The sequence below is a fragment of the Bos grunniens genome, chromosome 11 (assembly GCF_055505025.1).
Source record: "Bos grunniens cultivar Pamir isolate PY7600 chromosome 11, Bosgru_T2T1.0, whole genome shotgun sequence".
NCBI lineage: Eukaryota > Metazoa > Chordata > Mammalia > Artiodactyla > Bovidae > Bos > Bos grunniens.
In genome coordinates, this window is record NC_141175.1 from 11815517 (window position 1) to 11833898 (window position 18382).

Below are 18382 nucleotides of genomic sequence, written 5' to 3' on the forward strand. Positions count from 1 at the left end.
CTCCAGGTCAAGAAATAAAATACCTTTAGCATCCCTCTTATTTCCTCCCTTCTTGCTAAAAGTAACTCTCTTGATCAGCGTGTCAGTACCTTAATTCTAGTTTTATCTGTTTTGTGCCTTGTGTATTGGAGTCATATGATAGGTGTTCTTTTGGGTCTGCTTCTTTTCACTCAGCATTATGCTGGATCCATCTATATTATTGCAGGTGGTTGTAGTGTGTTCGTTTTCATTATTCTCTAATCTGTCTGTACAGCCAGTCTGTCGTGTATTAGAAGGGCCTTCCTCTCTCTCTGAAAGCACGCAAACCACACACAGGATGTGATTAAGCAAAGACCAGAGATCTGTCTCTCCTTTTAAAAATCCATTAGTTCACCCGTATCTCCAGCTTCAACCCCCAGTTTATTGTAACCTTTTCCCTTTCCATGTTTGTGTTTCCTTTGTCTTACAGAGAGAACTCTGGGTCCCCTTTTCCCTGATAGATTTCTTTTTTCTCTGTAAATTTTATTTATTTGGCTGTGTCGGATCTCAGTGGCAGCACGAGGGACCTTTGCTGCATCATGTGCGGTCTTTTGTTCCGGCCTCCCCGGGCTCTCTGGTTGCAGCACGCGGGCTTAGTTGCTTCACAGCCTGCGGGACCTTAGTTCTCTTGTCAAGGATTGAACCATTGTCCTCTGCATTGCAAGGCAGATACTTAACCTCTGGACCACCAGGGAAGTCCCTAGATTTTCTTATTTGATGAATCCCCTGTGTACGACATATCTCTTTCCACCTTTGAACTCTTCTATGTGGAGATGCCCTCCTCACCCTGCTCAGGCTCTCATTCCTCCGGCCAGTCCCCCCTCGCGGTATCGCTCCTCAGTGCTCCCAGTCTCCACCATCCCATGCAGGCCGGCCCTTAGGATGGATGTGGATAGTCTCACAGTCTGTGCTCTGATACCCAGCAGGCCACCCTCTGTGTGGTCATCTGCTGTCCTCTGCCCTACCTCGGGCTGTAGGACTGGACCATCTGGGAATGGGTGAGGGCCTCTCTAGATTCTTAAGTTTCACTTTAATGTTTCTGGCTGTGGGGTTTTTTCTTTCTTTCTTTCTTTTTTCCTTTAACATTCTTCACATCCTTTTAGTTTGAGGTCTTATATTTTCTCTAATTCTGGAAAGTTTATAGAAGTTTATCTCTGCAAGTATTTCATCACCTTCATATACTTTTTTCTCTTCTATATATTCTGTGATATGGATGTTGATTCCTTCATTTCTCTATTCCTTATCTCTTCAATTTTCTTTTGTGTATGTTATCTCTTTCTGATGTCTTCTAGCAGAGTAGAAGACATGGTGGTGTCTTAGCTTATTAATTTAAATGTTTTATTTTAGCTTATTAATTTGTTCAGCTGTATCCTTGCTGCTCTTCGATCTATTAAGTGCATTTCCTTGGTTATATTTTTCATACACAGTATTTTTATTTGCTTAATTGTGATATTTTCTTCTTGCTTTGTATCTAATATCCTTTCATATTGAATTTATTTTGAAGTTTTACTTTCTGATTTTCTCTTGTGAACTCCTGTGTCCTGGGGATATAGACACCTTAGCTCATGAACTCTGTGAGGAGGGGTGGAAAAAGTCCAATTTGCGCCTCATTTGTGCATCATTTTCTGGGTTTAAAGAGTGAAGCCAGGGTAGAGGAGTCGCTTGGGGGAGATGACTTACCAAGGGTCACTATAGTGTGGAATCCCTTCCCAGACTCTGCACTCTTCCAGGTCTATTTCCCTTTGTTAAGACCACCTAGGGCACGGAGTGTAGAAAGAGGTGGTGGGAAGAGGAAACTTGTGACCATGTAGGGACCACCCAGTGAGGTCCACAAGGTTCTAAAGTACTTTTCCACCAGCTGACTCCACGGCCACCCACATGTTACCCTGCAGCCCCTCGGCAGATCTAGGCTTGCTGACGGTTTTCCTGCCTTGCAGCCACAGTTGTCTGAGCCTGTTGGAGGGAAAAATATTTGCCAAAATAACTGTACCACACCCTAACTCCCATCTCTGGTGTCGGGTCCTTGTCTTCCCTGCCTATTTTTTCAGTCTGTACTGGGACCAAATTTCCCTTTGTTGTCCCAGGGATTTCTGTGTGTGAACACAAATGATTTTTTTTTTTTCCTTTAAAATAGGTTCATGCAATATATATGATCTAGCAACTTGCTGTTTTTAAAATGGCTACATGATTGATTACACAGGAAAATAGCTTGGATTCAAGGGTAAATAGCTTTAAAATATATGTATGTATAAGTGTATGAGTATGTGTGTGTGTCTGGTTTTATATCCCTTTTATAATGAACTATATATAAATTATTGCCTTATCATCTTAAGTATAATTGTAAGTTAGTGATAGGGTATAGAGTGTAGTCATTCATGTTCTGTGACACACTTAGCCATTTCCCTCTTTTTTTTTTTTTAAGTTTCTTAATAGCTTTTAAATATTATGATACTGAGATAAACCCGTTATAGACAAAGGGTTTTCCATTTGTATTAATAGGATTTTTTTCCAGGATGGATTACAGAATGGATCAAATAGATAAATAGGTTAAAGGATTTTTTTATTCTTAACCATGTAGAGGAGTGCCTGAAACATGTTAGGCATTCAAATAATGTTTATTGGATGGAACAATATTATAAAAACTGCTTTTTAATATGGATGTACCAATTTTGATCCCCATACATAAGATGACATTTTCTGTTCTGCACCATCCTATAATTTTTGGATGATTTGATTGTAATCAGAAGATGTCTCTATCTTTAAAAAAAACTGCTATCAGATAATATATGTAAGGTCTGTTTCTTTTTTCTTTTTGCCTGCTCAATAAATGGACACATGTTTTCTTGCAGAACTGAATTTGCTCTTAAAGAAATCATGTCCTCTGGAGGTGCTGAAGATGACATCCCACAGGGAGAGAGGAAAACAGTGACAGATTTTTGTTACCTTCTGGATAAATCTAAGCAACTGTTCAATGGGTTAAGGTCAGTGGACTCTTGATGCCTTAAACTTTTATCTAGTTCTGTATCTTTTTTTCCCCATGGCTGATGCGTGGTAAGTTTCTGAAAATTATGGATAAAATGTTATATAAATATCTGTTCTAGAAATGATGATGTTTTTGGTGGTGGTTGTTTCTTTCTCAAATGAAAAAACAATAGGAGAAGAGTATATCTTATATTGTTTTACTCAGATTGAGTGAGCTGTTTTTTAAGATGGTTTTGTGTGCATTACTCCACATCATACCTGTTTTACATCTGATTTTACACTTTGTGATATCTAAGGAGCCTGGGATGCATGTACAAGTGAACCTGGGGCCTCTCTTTTGTTACCTCTTTTTTGTGTACTTGGTTATTTGCTTACTTGTTTTATCCTTTCTTTTTCTTAGGATAAAGTATCTAAAGTAATGATGACTAAAGTAATGATGGAGTTTTTCAAGACAGTGTCTTTCTTTAGTTGTGCATACCCTGACTAGTAGCAGAAGCTATATGCATTTTTGTCAAAATGTGACTTTAATTGTGTATTCTTGAGGGTGGCAGGTAAATAATTTTGTACCATTTTGTATTATTTAAATTGTTTAGCCATATTTTCAGTTCATGAGATTCTTAAGATACTGATTTACTTCAGACTTAAAGCTTCATTCTATAGGTAAAATACTAAGGATAAATAATTGTGGGGTTTTTTGGGAAACTTTATATGGGAGTGAATAATTTTAAAGATAGTGAGTTATTTTTAATTATTTTTTGTTGAAGTATAGTTGATTTACAGTGTTGTATTTAGTGAGGTATTTTTAATTTGCAATTTATTTCTGAATAAAATTGCAGTCTTTTCACATAGTTTATCATTGTTTTCTGCTATTTGGAATTGTACTGGAGGAGTTTATTTTAAAGAATTTATCTTTAAAAAACATTTATGGTCAAAAAGATAATACAGGGTCATCTAATCAGTCCTCCATGACCACTCTGTCTAAAGCTCTGCTTTCAACTGCCCTCTCATCTCTGTATTCATTTAATCTTCTACATAAAAGTCACCACTACCTCAAGTTATCTTATTTATTGCTTATGAGTTTTTTTTACGCTAAAATGAAATGTCCCTAGGACACTGTGTGTCACTGTTCTCTACTACCTAAGCCAGGGTTTTGCCCATTACAGGTGTTTCACAAATATTTGTTAAATGAAGGGTTCCAAAGACAGTGTTCTTACCTCCTACACTCTGCTGCTTCCTTTTTGTGCTACAGAAGAGGTCCTTGGGATCAGCTTTTTCTTTTGCTTTATAGATTAATTACATCTTTTTAAATAATTATTTTCTTTCACTATTATAATTCAAAAAACAACCCCTGTAGGCCCAGGTTTTAAGTCTTTTTTTTTTCTTAGAATGTTGTAGAACTTTAAATTGCACAAAGTTTTTTTTCTTTGTTCCACTTCATTATCCAGGTATATCTTGTTTTTCCAACATTTACATAGCCTCCAGTATGTACTATATTCTATATTAGGTATAGATAATTTGAAAATAAAACTGACAGTCCCTGCCCTCAAATAATCTGTGAAGAAATTATAAAAATACAAAATAGAAAAAAAAAAACAAAAAACAACCAACCCTTCAAGCCCATGGCCACATTCTACTCAATGCTAGCCTCAGATTTACCCTATCTGTTAAGCAAATTTCCTGCATATCTCCATGTTCTTGTTTCTTAAGGCAGTAAGAAAACTTAAAGCATTGGTAGCTTTAAAGAATAAGAAAGCATTTAAAAATTTGCATGAAAATCCCTACCGTAACTTCTGACATGTGCCTCTCAAACTCCTTATTCTCAACTCTTAAAACATTATCATTTTTACAATAACTCTGACACCTTCGTTTATGTAGTAACATGTACCAGTACTGTGTTCCTTTTATTAGACATTAATATACTCTTGTACAGATTTGTTTATCCAGTCATGAGTTGTTGAACATTTATTTTGTACTTTGTGTCTGTTATGAGTAATACCACATGAACATTTGAGTACAAGGTTTTGTGTGGACATGTGTTTTCAGTTCTCTTGAATACATATACCTCAGAGTGAAAATGCTGGCTCATATGGTACACTAACCTTTAGAGAAAACTTGTAGACTGTTTTTCAAGGAGGCTGTACCACCAGCAATGTATGGGGTTCCAATTTCTCCACGTCCTCCAACACTTGTTTTTGTCTGTCTTTATGATGATAGCCATCCTAGTATGTATGAAGTGGTATCTCCTTATGGGTTTGTTTTGCATGCTAAGGACTAATGATATGAGCATCTTGTCATGTGCTTATTAGGCATTTTTATGTCTTCTTTGGAGAAAATGTTTAGTCTAATCCTATGATCATTTTTCAAATAGATTTATCTTTTTATTTTTAAATTGTAGTCATTTTCTATATATTGCGCATACAGCTCCCTTGTGATGTGTAATGATTTGCAGATATATGTTTTCCCATTCTGTGGTTATCTCATCAATTTCTTAATGGTATCCTTTGAAGCCCAAATGCTTTCATTTTAATAAAGTCCAACTTGTCATTCTCTTTCATCACTTGTACTTTTGGTGTCACAGCTAAGAAATCATTGCCTAACCTGAGGTCACTGAAATGTTTTATTCTAATAGTTTTGTGGTTTTAGCTCTTACACTTTGATATGTGAACCATTCTGTGTTAGCTTTTGTATATGATATGAGATCGTAGGCATTTCTTTGTGAGAAAACATATTTTTATGGTTGATTGTATTTCTTTCATTTTTTTTTCTTTGTTTGTTCCTTGTTTCTCATTACCTGTTCATACTTGTAATGCTTAGATTGAATTTCCAATTTAAATCCTCTAGAACCTCTACCCTCTTTTGATTTTCATCTCTATTTGTTTTCTCAGCATTTTTAGAAAATGTCTTCAATTTTCCCGTAATACGCCCAGCACATTCAACTTGTCATTTCGTATCAGTGGTTTTTGTTAGACTGCTTTTAAAAAAACCAGATATTGTATATTTGATCCAAAGTTTACTAACTTTTCTACCTATATATGCAAATAAGACAGACACTAAAAATTTTGATGTGTTTGTGAACGGAAATTGTTTTTTTAGTGTATCTGAGAAGCATATTAAATTTAGCAGTGGCATTTCTCTTCTTAGAATTATTTTCCTAATCTGATTCTGAATCATAAATGAATCATAAAGTTCCAGTGTCTCCTGCTGGAGACTCTGCTGCACTCAGTCACCCTGTGGCTGCCGAAATAGTAATGACAGAACACATATCCATACGGCACTCTACAGTTTATAAGTCTTTCAGCTGCATCTTTATCCTTTGGCCACATACCAAAAATATGTAGCCTAGAAATGAATTGTTTTGTGCCAGCCCACTGCCAGACCCAGGCACCCCCCTGCCTCCAGACCCCACGGCGCCGAGCCCAGGCACAGTCACCCCCGTGCCACCCCCACAGTGAGGAGCCAGCCCGACATCTCTCTCCCTCCTCACCCCCAACGGAGATCAAGGTTCCAGGAACAGCCCCGTCCCCACCACTGGGACCCTTCCCCAGCCTGGAGAGCTCATCACTACGTAAGGAAAGTCCTCCTGCCCCTCCAAAGCCCCCACCGTGCCTGTCAGGGGCAGGCATTTTTACATTGGATGATTCAAGGACTTCTGTGGAAAAGATGTTTCTAATGTCTGGGAGAGAAGATAGGATGGGGACACTGCCCTCAAAGGAAGGGCTGGGCGAAGGTGTTTCTACAAGGTCCTAATTAACCACTGTTAAGGGTACATCCCCACAAAACTACTGCATTTTTTATGGATTGAAAAAAAAAAGCCCTTTAAAAGGAAGTAGAGATTTTAAAAAGCCCTCCAACCAGTGAGAAAAATCCAAGTTTTACATTTTTTGGAGGAGGGAGGTGAGTTTTAGGAAAGGGGTATCTAGGTTCTGGGGAGAGCTCTGATAGAATAGGGTGCAGGCTCTGTCTCCTCCAGCCCCTCGTTAGTGACTGAGTCAGCTCCCCACACCCCTCGGCTGCCCCATTTATTCCCACTCCTCTCTCCCACTGCTTCCTCAGTGTTGCTGTTTAGGCCACCCAAGCTCAGCCAATGACCCCCTTCCCTCTGAATGTCAGTTTTGTGTTTTTAAAAGTCTCCTGCGTAGTTGATGTCAGCGTATGTCTATTTGGTGGGGAAATGTCTTGGGGACCCCTGTGGTAGGTAGTGGAGGAAGAAAGGGCACGTGGGGCTTTGTGGCCTCCTCCCCGGGCTCTGGCTCCCAGAATATGCGGAGAGGGGAGCACTAAAAGAATGGGAAGTTTTAAAAACGTGGAATTGTCAAAAAAGCACTTAAGCACCTCCTTCTTATGACGTGGTGGGTCACTCTGTCCCCTCTTCCTCCCACCATGCCCATCATGGCTGGTAGCGGGGAATTCCCTGGGATTTGGGGCAGCAGCTGGGTAGGGGTGCCTAACCTAGGGGCATGCCGACCCCCTGATGGCAGCTCGTGGCTCAGCTCTGCTCCCCAGATTCCAGTGCCCCCAGTACCAGCTCTCCTCTCTTCATCCCTGATGTGAAGACAACAGTGATTCCAAGGCTTTCCACCAATTCTTGGTCCCTCCCACCAGGCCCTTTGTTCCTCGTGTCCCCGTGTTTCTCTTCCTCTGCGTCTTGGCACCTTTCTTTTGTTCAAAATTTTCTGTAAATTTTTTCTTTTTCTTTTCCCTTTTTTTTTTTTTATAAATTAATTTGCTTTCAAAAAAAAAAAAGAAATGAATTGTTTTATTTCACCTTCTTTTTCAATGTTTTGCTTATGTAAATATATTTTACCAGCTCAAATCTGTTACCATTTTTATTTTTTGTTTGTTTGTTTGTTTTGACTGTACCTTACGGCTTTTAGGACCTTAGTTCCCTAGTCACGGCTTGAACCCCAGCCTGTGGCATTGATAGCACTGAGTCTTAACCCCTAGACTGTCAGGGAGTTCCCTCATTTTGATTTTTTTAAAGTGCCATTTTAACTATAACACAGGTTTTATTTATTTTTAAACCAGCTGCAGAGTGAACTTGTATCTGTGGAAATAGGAGGAAACCTTAATACATGGAAAAATTGTGTGAGATCTAATCTTTAGGGCTGTTTATTCACTGTCAGAGAAATTTATTATAATGCTTAGGATACCTTTTTCAATTTAGTTCTTGTGTTAGGGGGAGAACACACTGAAACTGCCCACCCTGGCTAGGCACCATAGTAACCATTTACATGAGTTACTTAATGACAGGAGGTCCCAGTAAGGAACATGATCTAATAACCCACCACCAACTGGAAGAGTTCAGGAAAGGTCAAAAGGGGGACACCACATGTCTTACCACCTCCCAGAATCCTTCTTGCTGACATCCATCTTGGCTGAGCAATCCAGGAGGGACTCTGAGTCAGAATGATTGGTCAAAGACAACCCAGAAATTAATCCTGTCACCATAAAACTGGAGACTGCAAGCCACGTGGCAGAGCAGTGCAGTCCTCCTGGGTTCCCTTACCCAATAAGAGTCTCTTGCTTTCTCAACACGTGTGTCTCCTCAGACAATTCATTTCCAGTGTTAGACAAGAGCCCCCTTTTGGGACCTGGAAGGGGTCCCCCTTCCTGCAACACCTGAGCACTTAAAACAATATTGAATTCAGGGATTTATCTTTTCATACAACTCAATATCAAAAAAACCAACAATCCGATTAGAAAATGATCAGAGGATCTGACTTGTTCTTTTTCCAAAAAAACACATACAGATGGCCAACAGATACATGAAAAGGCTCTGAACATTGTTAATCATCAGGAAGATGCAAATCAAAACCACATGGGATACCACCTCACACCTGTAAGAATGGCTTACAAAAAGACAAAAAATAACATGTTAGTGAGAATGTGGAGAAAGGGAGCCCTTGTACACTGTTGCTGGGAGTATAAATTGATGCAGTCACCATAGAAAACAGTGTAGAGGTTCCTTGAAAAGTAAAACTACCGCAGCATCCAACAATTCTCCTTCTAGACATTTATGCAAAGAGAATGAAAACACTAACTTGAAAAATTATATACACCCGCATGTTCATTCAAACATTATTTATAATAGCCAAGTTATGGAAATAATGTATCCATTAACAGATGAATGGGTAAATAAATTGTAGAATATATATATGTGTGTGAATATTCTTCAAGCATTAAAAATTAAGGAAACATTGGAATTTATGATAACCTGGATAGACCTTGAGGGCATTATGCTTAAGTGAAGTAAGTCACACAAAGAAAGACAAATACCATACGATCTCACTTTATGTAGAATCTAAAAACAACAACAGCAAAAACCAGGACAAAAAGCCAAAGAAACAACTGAGCTCATGGGTAGGAGGACAGACGGTGATTGCCAGAGACAGGAGATGGGGGCATGCATACAGTGGGGAAAGGAGGTCGAAAAGTACAAACTTTCAGCTATATTTATACATAAATATGTCATAGGGATGTAATGTACAGCATGGAGACTATAGTTAATGGTTTTGTTGTTTAGTTGCTAAGCTTTCTGACTCTTTGCAACCCCGTGGACTGTAGCACACCAGGCTTCCCTGTCTTTCACTATCTCCAGGAGTTTGCTCAAACTCGTGTCCATTAAGTCGGTGATGCTAGCCAAATACCTCCTCCTCTGTTTGCCCCCTTCTCCTCTTGCCCTCCAGTCTTTCCTAGCATCAAGGTCATTTCCAATGAGTTGGCTCTTAGTTGGTGATACTGTGTTGAATATTTGAAGGTTGTTAAAATGGTCGATCTTAAAGCTTCTTATCACAAGGAAAACAATTTTGTAGCTGTTAAGGTAATGGATGTTATTATTGTGACTTACTGTGATCATTTCATGGTATCATTTTGACTGAGAAAAGTGGGTAAGCAAATTCACCAGGGATTTATTTGCAGTGTTTTGTGTGAAGGGTTCCCTCCATTTTAAACAAGCCTTAATTATTTCTACAAAAACTATATCTTGGATGAGTAACATAGATATATTCTGTCTGTGCTCCTGGGGTTCTGTTGAGAGGGATGTGGCCAGTGGCAGTGCAGGCCTGCAGTTTACTGGAAGATTAATATTCTTTTCAATTTGAAAGAACTTTCATTTCACACACACAGAATAATATAGAACTATTTTTAATTTATTTTTTAATTTATTTGCTGCACATAGGATCCTTAGTTGTATTTGGGATCTAGTTCCCTGACCAGAGATCGAAGCTGGGCCCCCCTACATTGAGACTGTGGCATCTTAGCCACTGGACCACCAGGGAATTCCCTAGAACTATTAAAAAGATGTTGGTGGAGATAAAAAGGAAAAGTTGACCACACTATATGGTTAAATTTAAAAAAGCAAATTGTGAAAATAGTATGTTTTACATACTATCTTGTTTTATCAGAAATTCTCTGTCAATATTACATTCTGTAAGTCATACTAACTCTTAGTGGGGACTCTCTGTTCTCAGCTTTTGGTCTCTTTTCTAGGGTACTGATTTTCTCACGGTGTCTGGTGCGTGTGAGTGTGTGTGTTTCCTGTGCTTGCTTGTGTAAATGCAAGTGTTCTGTTTGGTGTTCGGCTTCAGTTGAAGCGACTGGGAGGTCTCTCCTGATCAGCTCTGTAGGTCTGTGCTGGCTGCCCGTGGTGGTGGCGTGGAGGACTGTGTGGCGTTCTTCCCCACACTAGTCTCCAGAGAAGCTCTTTGATTTATGGAAATTAAATGTTTCTGCTTTCAAGTGTTGATGTAGTTTTTGTGCATTTCTTTTGAAATAGAAGAGATTCTTTGGGAATAATTAAAAGAAAGGTTCTTTTTTTGCCCCTGCCCCCCATATTTGTGTTGGTCTGAATAGAAAACAGGATCACAGTGCTTACAGAGAACAAGAAATATATTGGTAGTGGTTCTGTACCAGCTTTGGAACTTGGGAAAAAGCAGTGAGGTGGAGTCTAGTCGAAATAGCATCAGCTTTACCATGGCACCTGTGATCGCCCCCCCACCCCATCACTGTTAGTGCTTGTCTTTTGGTTAACTTTCCTTTGTGTGTTTTCTTTTCTTTCTTGAGTTTGTTTATTGAAGTGTAATACACTTGCAGAAAAGTACATGTATTATAAGTATAATTTTTGCAAACTGAACATTTTCATGGGGCTTGTACTTGCATGATAAAACATACAGCACAGCAGCAACCCCTTTATATTCCTTCCTTTGGGCTTTTTAACTGTATATGAGCAGAGTGAAAAAGTGAATTTTAGTGCATGAAAGGCTAGGGTTTCTATATATTGTCTTATTGGGATACAATAAACTTTCTCTTTACTCTTGAAGGTGTATCTTTCTGCCATGTACATATTAAGCTATTCATCCAAGTTGTCAGAGCCTTTTCATTTTCCCAGCCATGAATATCTTAATGGAGTATTTTTCCTGACTGAAAGTACCTTCTTGTAATATGTACATAGTAAATAATCTCTTCTATCCACTCACTGTGTAAGAAAACACAGTCCAGAGAGTGAGAAATGGATAAAATGAATGGTGTTTTGCTTATAATAGCTTTTGCATGTAGTTACAGTAGTAATGAAGTGAGAATGATGTTAGAAATAGCTTTGAAGACTGTCAGAAAATGATCAAAAGCCTAAGCGCTTGCAGGGTTCTAGTTACCATGGTGACTAAGACTGTCAAAGCAGGATGGAATACTTGGTGGGATTATATAAGGCAGCGTCTTGAGACATGTATTTCAGATATGCAGCTGTGTCTACCAGTAGTGTCCTTGACTTTTGAAACAGCACAGGCCCACAGTCACTAAGTATTTGTCCCCAGGAGAGCAAATGCCCAAAGCCAAAATAAATGTTGGAAGCTATAAACAAACAAACATACATACATATGCAAAGAAGTGCACCAAAGTGAAGTGTATTGGTCTTAAATAAAAATTATGGCAGAAATTTGTATTAAACATGCTCCTTAATATTTCAGAATAAAGAAGAAATCATCACCAGTGCTTTATTCAACAGCCTATTTTTAGGATGCCTTGGTTGCCGTGTAGGTAGGAAAGGATAAGTTCGTGCCCTTTCTCCCCTCTCATGCTCTTTCCTCTCTCTTCCCTCTCTTTTTCTTCCTCTTTCTCCTCCTTCTTCACAATATTAATGCTTTCCTAGAGGCAAATTTCCACAGACAGGCAATAGTAAAGTGCATGTTATTTCAGAAGTAATACCCTAAACTATCTGTACAAGCTTGTGATACCTGCTTTTATTTTGTATGGTTTGCTACCTGGAAACAGTTGCACTTGCAGTTGAGGTAGACGGCCACCAGGGTGCAGTAGATGTTGTCATCCTGTGATCTAGAAGACCATTGACTGACAAAAATTTAATGAGCCACAGATGTGGTTAAAAGTTTTTCTAGTAGCCAGATTTTAAAAATGTAAAAGAAAAAAGCTCAAATTAATTTTAACAGTATATTTTATTTTATTCAGTATATCCAAAATATTTTCTTTCAACATGTAATCGATAATAGAAAAAGTATTGAGATCTTTTACATTCTCTTTTTTTTATACTGAGTTTTTGAAGTACACTGAATAGTTTATACTTTCACACATTTCAGTTCAAATTAGACATATTTCAAGTACTCAGTAGCCACACGTGGTTATTGGCCCAGGCAAAATTCCTCCCCCTTTTAGCTTCTGTCCTCAGAATGGTCCACTGTGCTTTCTGGTGAATACATGCTGGCTGTTTTGGGGATTTTCTTCTTCACGGTCCATCCTCTGTCCCCATGGTTTCTGGTCTGTCTTCCTGCACAGATGCTGATAGCCTTCAGGTCTTTTGGCTATTGGCAATTTGTTCCCACCCACTCGTATTTTGGGATTTGAAGGCTTCCTTATCACTTATTATATTAGTTTGCTAGGGCTATCATAACAAAATGCCACATACTAGGTAGCTTAAACAATGGAAATTTGTTCTCTGACAGCTCTAGAGGCTGGAAATCCAAGATCAACATGTTGGTAGAGTTGGTTCATTCTGAGGCCTCTTCTCCTTGGTTTGCAAATGGCCATTTTCTTGCTCTGGCCTCAAGTGCATCCCGGGTGACTCTCTGTGAGCCCTAATCTCCTGCTTATTAGGACACAACTTGTTGTCAAAACAAGTCAAAATGTTGTTGTCAATGGCATCCCAAGAGTGAGCTCCCAGAGAAGGACTTCACTAATGTAGAATCAAAATCTGGGTTGTTTTTCTCTATGGCAGAAAGGAGAGAGTATTAGATTACAGATTCAAAGGGGTTATGAATTTCAGTCATAGCTCAACAGTTAACTGGCCATGAGTTCCTGGGCAACCCATTTAAGCTCTCTGCTTCTCATTGTAGTATGTATGTGTATTTACATATATTTGCACATATCTGCCTGCAGTGCAGGAGATGGCAGGGACGGGGGAGCCTGGTGGGCTGCCGTCTGTGGGGTCGCACAGAGTCTGACTTGACCGAAGTGACTTAGCAGCAGCAGCAGCAGCCCAGGTTCTGTCCCTGGGTTGGAAAGATCCCCTGGAAAAGGAGATGGCAACCCACTCCAGTACTCTTGCCTGGAGAATTCCATGGACAGAACAGCCTGGAGGGCTACAGTCCATGGGGTCACAAAGAGTTGAACATGACTGAAGCGACTAACATTTTGCTGAAGAAGCCATGCATTTTAGGACCAGACTAAAGAAAGAGGAGCTAATGAAAGAGACCGTTAGAACAGAAAGAAGAAAGAATTACAAGATGCTGAAGAAGTGGTGAGCCAATAGGGAACCTCTAGGAAGGTGACCCTCTAAGGAGGACTGATCTGAGGACTAGAAAGTGGCTGTTGGATTAGGTGTCAGTAGGCATCATTGTGGATGAATTCCATGGACAGAGGAGTCTAGTGGGCTACAGTTCATGGGGTTGCGAAGAGTCGGACGTAACTGAAGTGACTTAGCATGCACGCATGCTACAGGTATCAGTGATCCTAGCTAATTCACTTTAGTAAAGATGGTTGATTTGTAGAAACTTGTAAGAAAGTTCCTATGATTTGACATCTCAACTTTACATTTGAATCATCTCTCAGAAGTAGGTTTAATCATCTCCACTACATTTCTTCTCATGTTCTCCCAACTTTTTGTTGATAGAATTGAGGATTTTAAAAGAGAGTGAGATTAGTGTCATACTTTCAGTTTTCTCTCAAGACTTGTGAAAAGAATATGACCAGCCAATTTATAACATAGGTGCTTTTGCAAAATGTGAAATATAAGGTCATTTAGCTTATGGGCTAATTCACACAGCCCCATTTAATTTAATTCCATGGACCATTAATTTCCCATCTCTACTGACAGTAATAATGACCAAATGATATATTCAGAGTTTAAAACTAGAATCAAGCTCTGAATAGTAGAGGAATTTATCTAAAACTCTTTATAAGGTATATTAGTTAATTTTGTTTAGACTCATCATATGAGAGTTGTTTGAATATTAGCTTCTATGGTATGTTTCACTAGAAAAAGGGTGACCATGGGACTTGTCCTTTAGGAGGTTTTTTTAAAAAAAACTTAAACCGTATTTTGAAAAAGAAATTGCTGTCTTTATAGCTGATACTTCATATTGGAGTGGTAGATGCTGTAAATTCTTTCAATGAAAATAGTATAGAATCTAGTCAACATTGTTCACAGCTATAAATCAGAAAATACTTGTACATTACAACTTATGTTTGGAACCTTGTTCTAATCTTTTAGACCACTTTTTTGTGCTTTTAGCCTTCATGGAGAAGTCCCTTCCCCTAAAACCATTTCCACTAAACACCTGAAATTATGTAGTCGTGAAATAAAATACTGAGCTCTAATTCTGTTTTCTCCCTTAATATGATGTATTACTTAGGTTTATTAAATCTGTCAGTTTTGAAAATGCAAAAGAACTTGTAGGCAAATGCCTAGTTGAAAATTTGCCTGGAGACTTTACATGGTATCTCACAAACACTCAAGGGTTGTCAGTTTCCCTGAAGTTAATGTTGTCTAAAGCTTTTATATAAAATACAGTCTTCCTAGCAGTAACTACTTGATAAGAGTCTTAAAGATTCTAGCAGCAATTTCAATTTAAAAATAACTTATTAGCTCTTCCTAATGCAACGTCTCACTAGAGATCCATGGAGATGTAAAAAAGATAAAAACTTGGTGTGAATTTAGAAATTATCAGTAGTATCTATAGTTAACCTATTCTGTAATCTGAAATGAGTTTCTCCTTATCCTAATAGGGTAATGGAAATAAATTTAAAACTGAAGTTACTAGCTCACTCTTGTAGTATCTGAAAAGTTTGGGTAGAAAAACCTTTTGCTTTTTTCCTCATTGTCTTAACATCTGGTATGTATGTATGTATGTATGTGAAGTCGCTCAGTCGTGTCCGACTCTGCGACCCCATGGACTGTAGCCTACAACGCTCCTCTGTCCATGGGATTTTCCAGGCAAGAGTACTGGAGTGGGTTGCCATATGCTTCTCCAGGGGATCTTCCCGACCCAGGGATTGAACCCGGGTCTCCCGCATTGTAGGCAGATGTATTACCATCTGAGCCACCAGGGAACATCTGGTACAGAAATGCAAATCTTCTTTTACTCATTCCACTTACAGAAATTTGCCTATTATTCATATCATATAACTCTTCAAGTTTATTAGTAGGATAATGTTTATTGCAGCATTTTTATGACAGGGAAAAGCTGGAAGCAGTGTAAATGTCCATCAGGAAGAGATTGGTTGAGTAAATTGATTCATTATATACTATATTATACACAGTAAATATTGATATAACTCTATCTGCATTAAAGAAACATGTGATATATTAAATTAAAAAGGCATGTTACAGAATATTATATTTAGTGTGATCCCACTTATGTAAAACAATAGAAAGACTGACATATTTAAATGTATATAGAAAATGCATTTTTAATTGTGGTTATTTCTGGGGACTAGAAGGAAAAAGCAATAAGCTATTTTTTTATTTCTTGTTTTATACACTGTATAGTATTTTTGTTTTCTAAGAGACTTATTTTCAAAATTGAAATAAAAGAAAAAGTCTCTCACAGATTGTTTATAAAAGTCATTCCCTTCCCCTTGTCTATGCCCATGAGTTATCTCCCTCTCACACTGACACTGGGCTGGGCCATGAATTTGCTTTGGCTGATGGGACAGTACAAATATGATGCAGAGACTTGAAAAGAAAATTGCACAACAGAGCCACCCTCTGTTTTGCTACTCTTGGGATCCTTGCAACCACCCTCGTGTAAACAGAGGTAGCCTGTTTTATGATGAGAAACACGTGGCCCGGCACCCTAGCCACCAGCCAGGCTGGACATTCAAGGGAGACCATCCACTACTGGCTGTCCACAGTTGCATGAGTGAGATAAGTGTACCATGCTCTAATCAGTGAGTGATTATTATTCCTTTTTGACATGAAATGCTCTCAAGATTTCGTTGGCTCTATCTGTTTGGTTTAGGTTAGCCTCCATGTACCAATAGCTAAACCTACAATATTTTGAGACACTTCCCTCTTTCTCTTGTAGACTCTGTTACAAATACCTTGAGTTTATCAGGCTTCTACAAGACAGCCAAATCCTTTGATTCTTTCTCCACATCTATTTTGTCCCTTTGAAAGAATGTACTTGGGGCCACTTTCATAAATGTTTTCACAAGCTTTCATGAAGAGGTTTTCCCCTAGGGATGAGACTGTCTTAGGTGGCATTTATAGCTATCATTTCTCAGTTGGGTCTTTTACATCTAACACATTAAAAATTGTGCTTTTCAGTATTGAAAGTTCTGGAGTTTATGGATTTCCTCTTTTCCTTTTCAGCCCTACTTGCAGCTAGTTCTTTAGTGAGTTTATCTTTCTGGTATTTTGTGAAGTGTGTCTAATAGCATACTGTTCCCTGGTGTATTTGTATAAATCCACAAGTTCATTAGTCACGTTATCTACTTTCCAAGTTATTGCAGGCAAATGCATTTTGCCTCTGTATTATATGTTAGCCTTCAGTAACAGTTTCAATCCCAGTGCCGGTGTCCCATACTATTTCTTAGGGCAATAACTCAGTCCTGGTTCTGGTTTCTTTTTTAGCAGCTTTTCCTAAAGAAGGCTGCTGTAATAACTCCAAAATTTTAGTACCTTACTAGGGATTTCTTTCTGACTCTCATGTTAAGCTACAAGTTGTCTGCAGTTCTGAGGCCCCATTAAATGTGTTTAACTCTGTGTTCCAGGCTGAAGAACAGCCTTATCTTGGTCTTAGTTCAGAGAGAAAAGTAAAAATGCTGAATCATGTAATACTTCTTATATCTTCTTCTCAGACATGTTGTAGATAACATTTCATTGGCCAAAGCAAGTTATATAACCAAGCCCAAGGACAAGGATATATAGTTTCACGTTTGGGAGGGGCGGGAACAGTTGAGAACACCACCACCACCTGCATATCCACTTCTAGATTTACTCCCGAACGCAGTGTTTTTCCAAGTGCTAAGTTCTTAGCTGAAGACAGACGTGGAAGTTAACAGTATATAAGATCACCCAAGGTCAGGGGAGAGGATCTACAGAGGAGATGAAGAATGAACTGTTAGAGGCAGGAAAGAGAAACAAGAAAGAACGTGTCCTAGACCCCCACAATACAACTGTTTTTGCTCTAAAAATTGTAACTTTTAAAAATAAATAAGCCTGAATTGAAAATGCTTTAAATCTGGCCAGTTTGTATCATCACAAGACTTAATTTCCAAGGAGTATCCGAGTTTTAAAATTAATAGATGTTTACTTGTCATTACAGAGATTTGCCACAATATGGACAGAAGCAGTGGCAGTCCTATTTTGGAAGAACTTTTGATGTTTACACCAAACTCTGGAAATTCCAGCAGCAGCATCGGTAAAGAATTTTTAAAGTTTTTTTTGTTAGTCACAGTTTTGACTGTTACTACCTCAGTGCTTTTTATCTCTTCGTGTATCTCATTTCATCTTTGTTACCAAAAGAAAATAAATTGATTTTTTCCCCCTATTTATTTAAGTTTTTCAAGTGTAATAGTATCTGACTTTTAAAGACAATATCATATTTGAAATGATTCAGATTAAGTAGGTAGGCAGATTCATGATTTCATCCTGAAATAGGTCTTGTTTATTGCCCAAAGCTATTGGGGGAGGGGGTTGCTTCTAATTTCCATGAACGTAGCTCAGAGAAGTTTATTTTTGTATTTCAGTATACTCTAAATAGACACTTTATAAATGGTTTTTGAATTTGAGTGCTTATGTTAAAATCTCATGAAAAATTCATGAATTTCAGTTTATGTACTCAAAATTTCATGGTGAATTGGGTGATACTCTATCCTGTGAAATTAACACATTTGGTTATTTTTTAAATTTATAGTCTCTCATTTCTATTTTCTT

General features: G+C 38.3%; 1 protein-coding gene across 7 annotated transcripts in view; it reads left to right on the forward strand.

Annotated features, from left to right (window-relative positions):
* Positions 1 to 18382, forward strand: part of SCAI (suppressor of cancer cell invasion) — a 121229-nt gene that overhangs the window by 58177 nt on the left and 44670 nt on the right. For 6 of the 7 annotated variants that reach the window (XR_015136344.1, XR_015136343.1, XR_015136342.1 and 3 more), the window contains exons 3-4: positions 2868 to 2999; positions 17772 to 17867. Coding sequence is in view for 3 of the 7 variants with exons in the window: in XM_086325225.1 (XP_086181351.1) it covers positions 2868 to 2999; positions 17772 to 17867 (228 nt within the window). In the remaining 4 variants the exon portion in view is untranslated. Of the gene's footprint in view, positions 1 to 2152; positions 2240 to 2867; positions 3000 to 17771; positions 17868 to 18382 lie in introns of all 7 variants that reach the window. The other variant, XM_086325227.1, reaches the window with a different exon arrangement.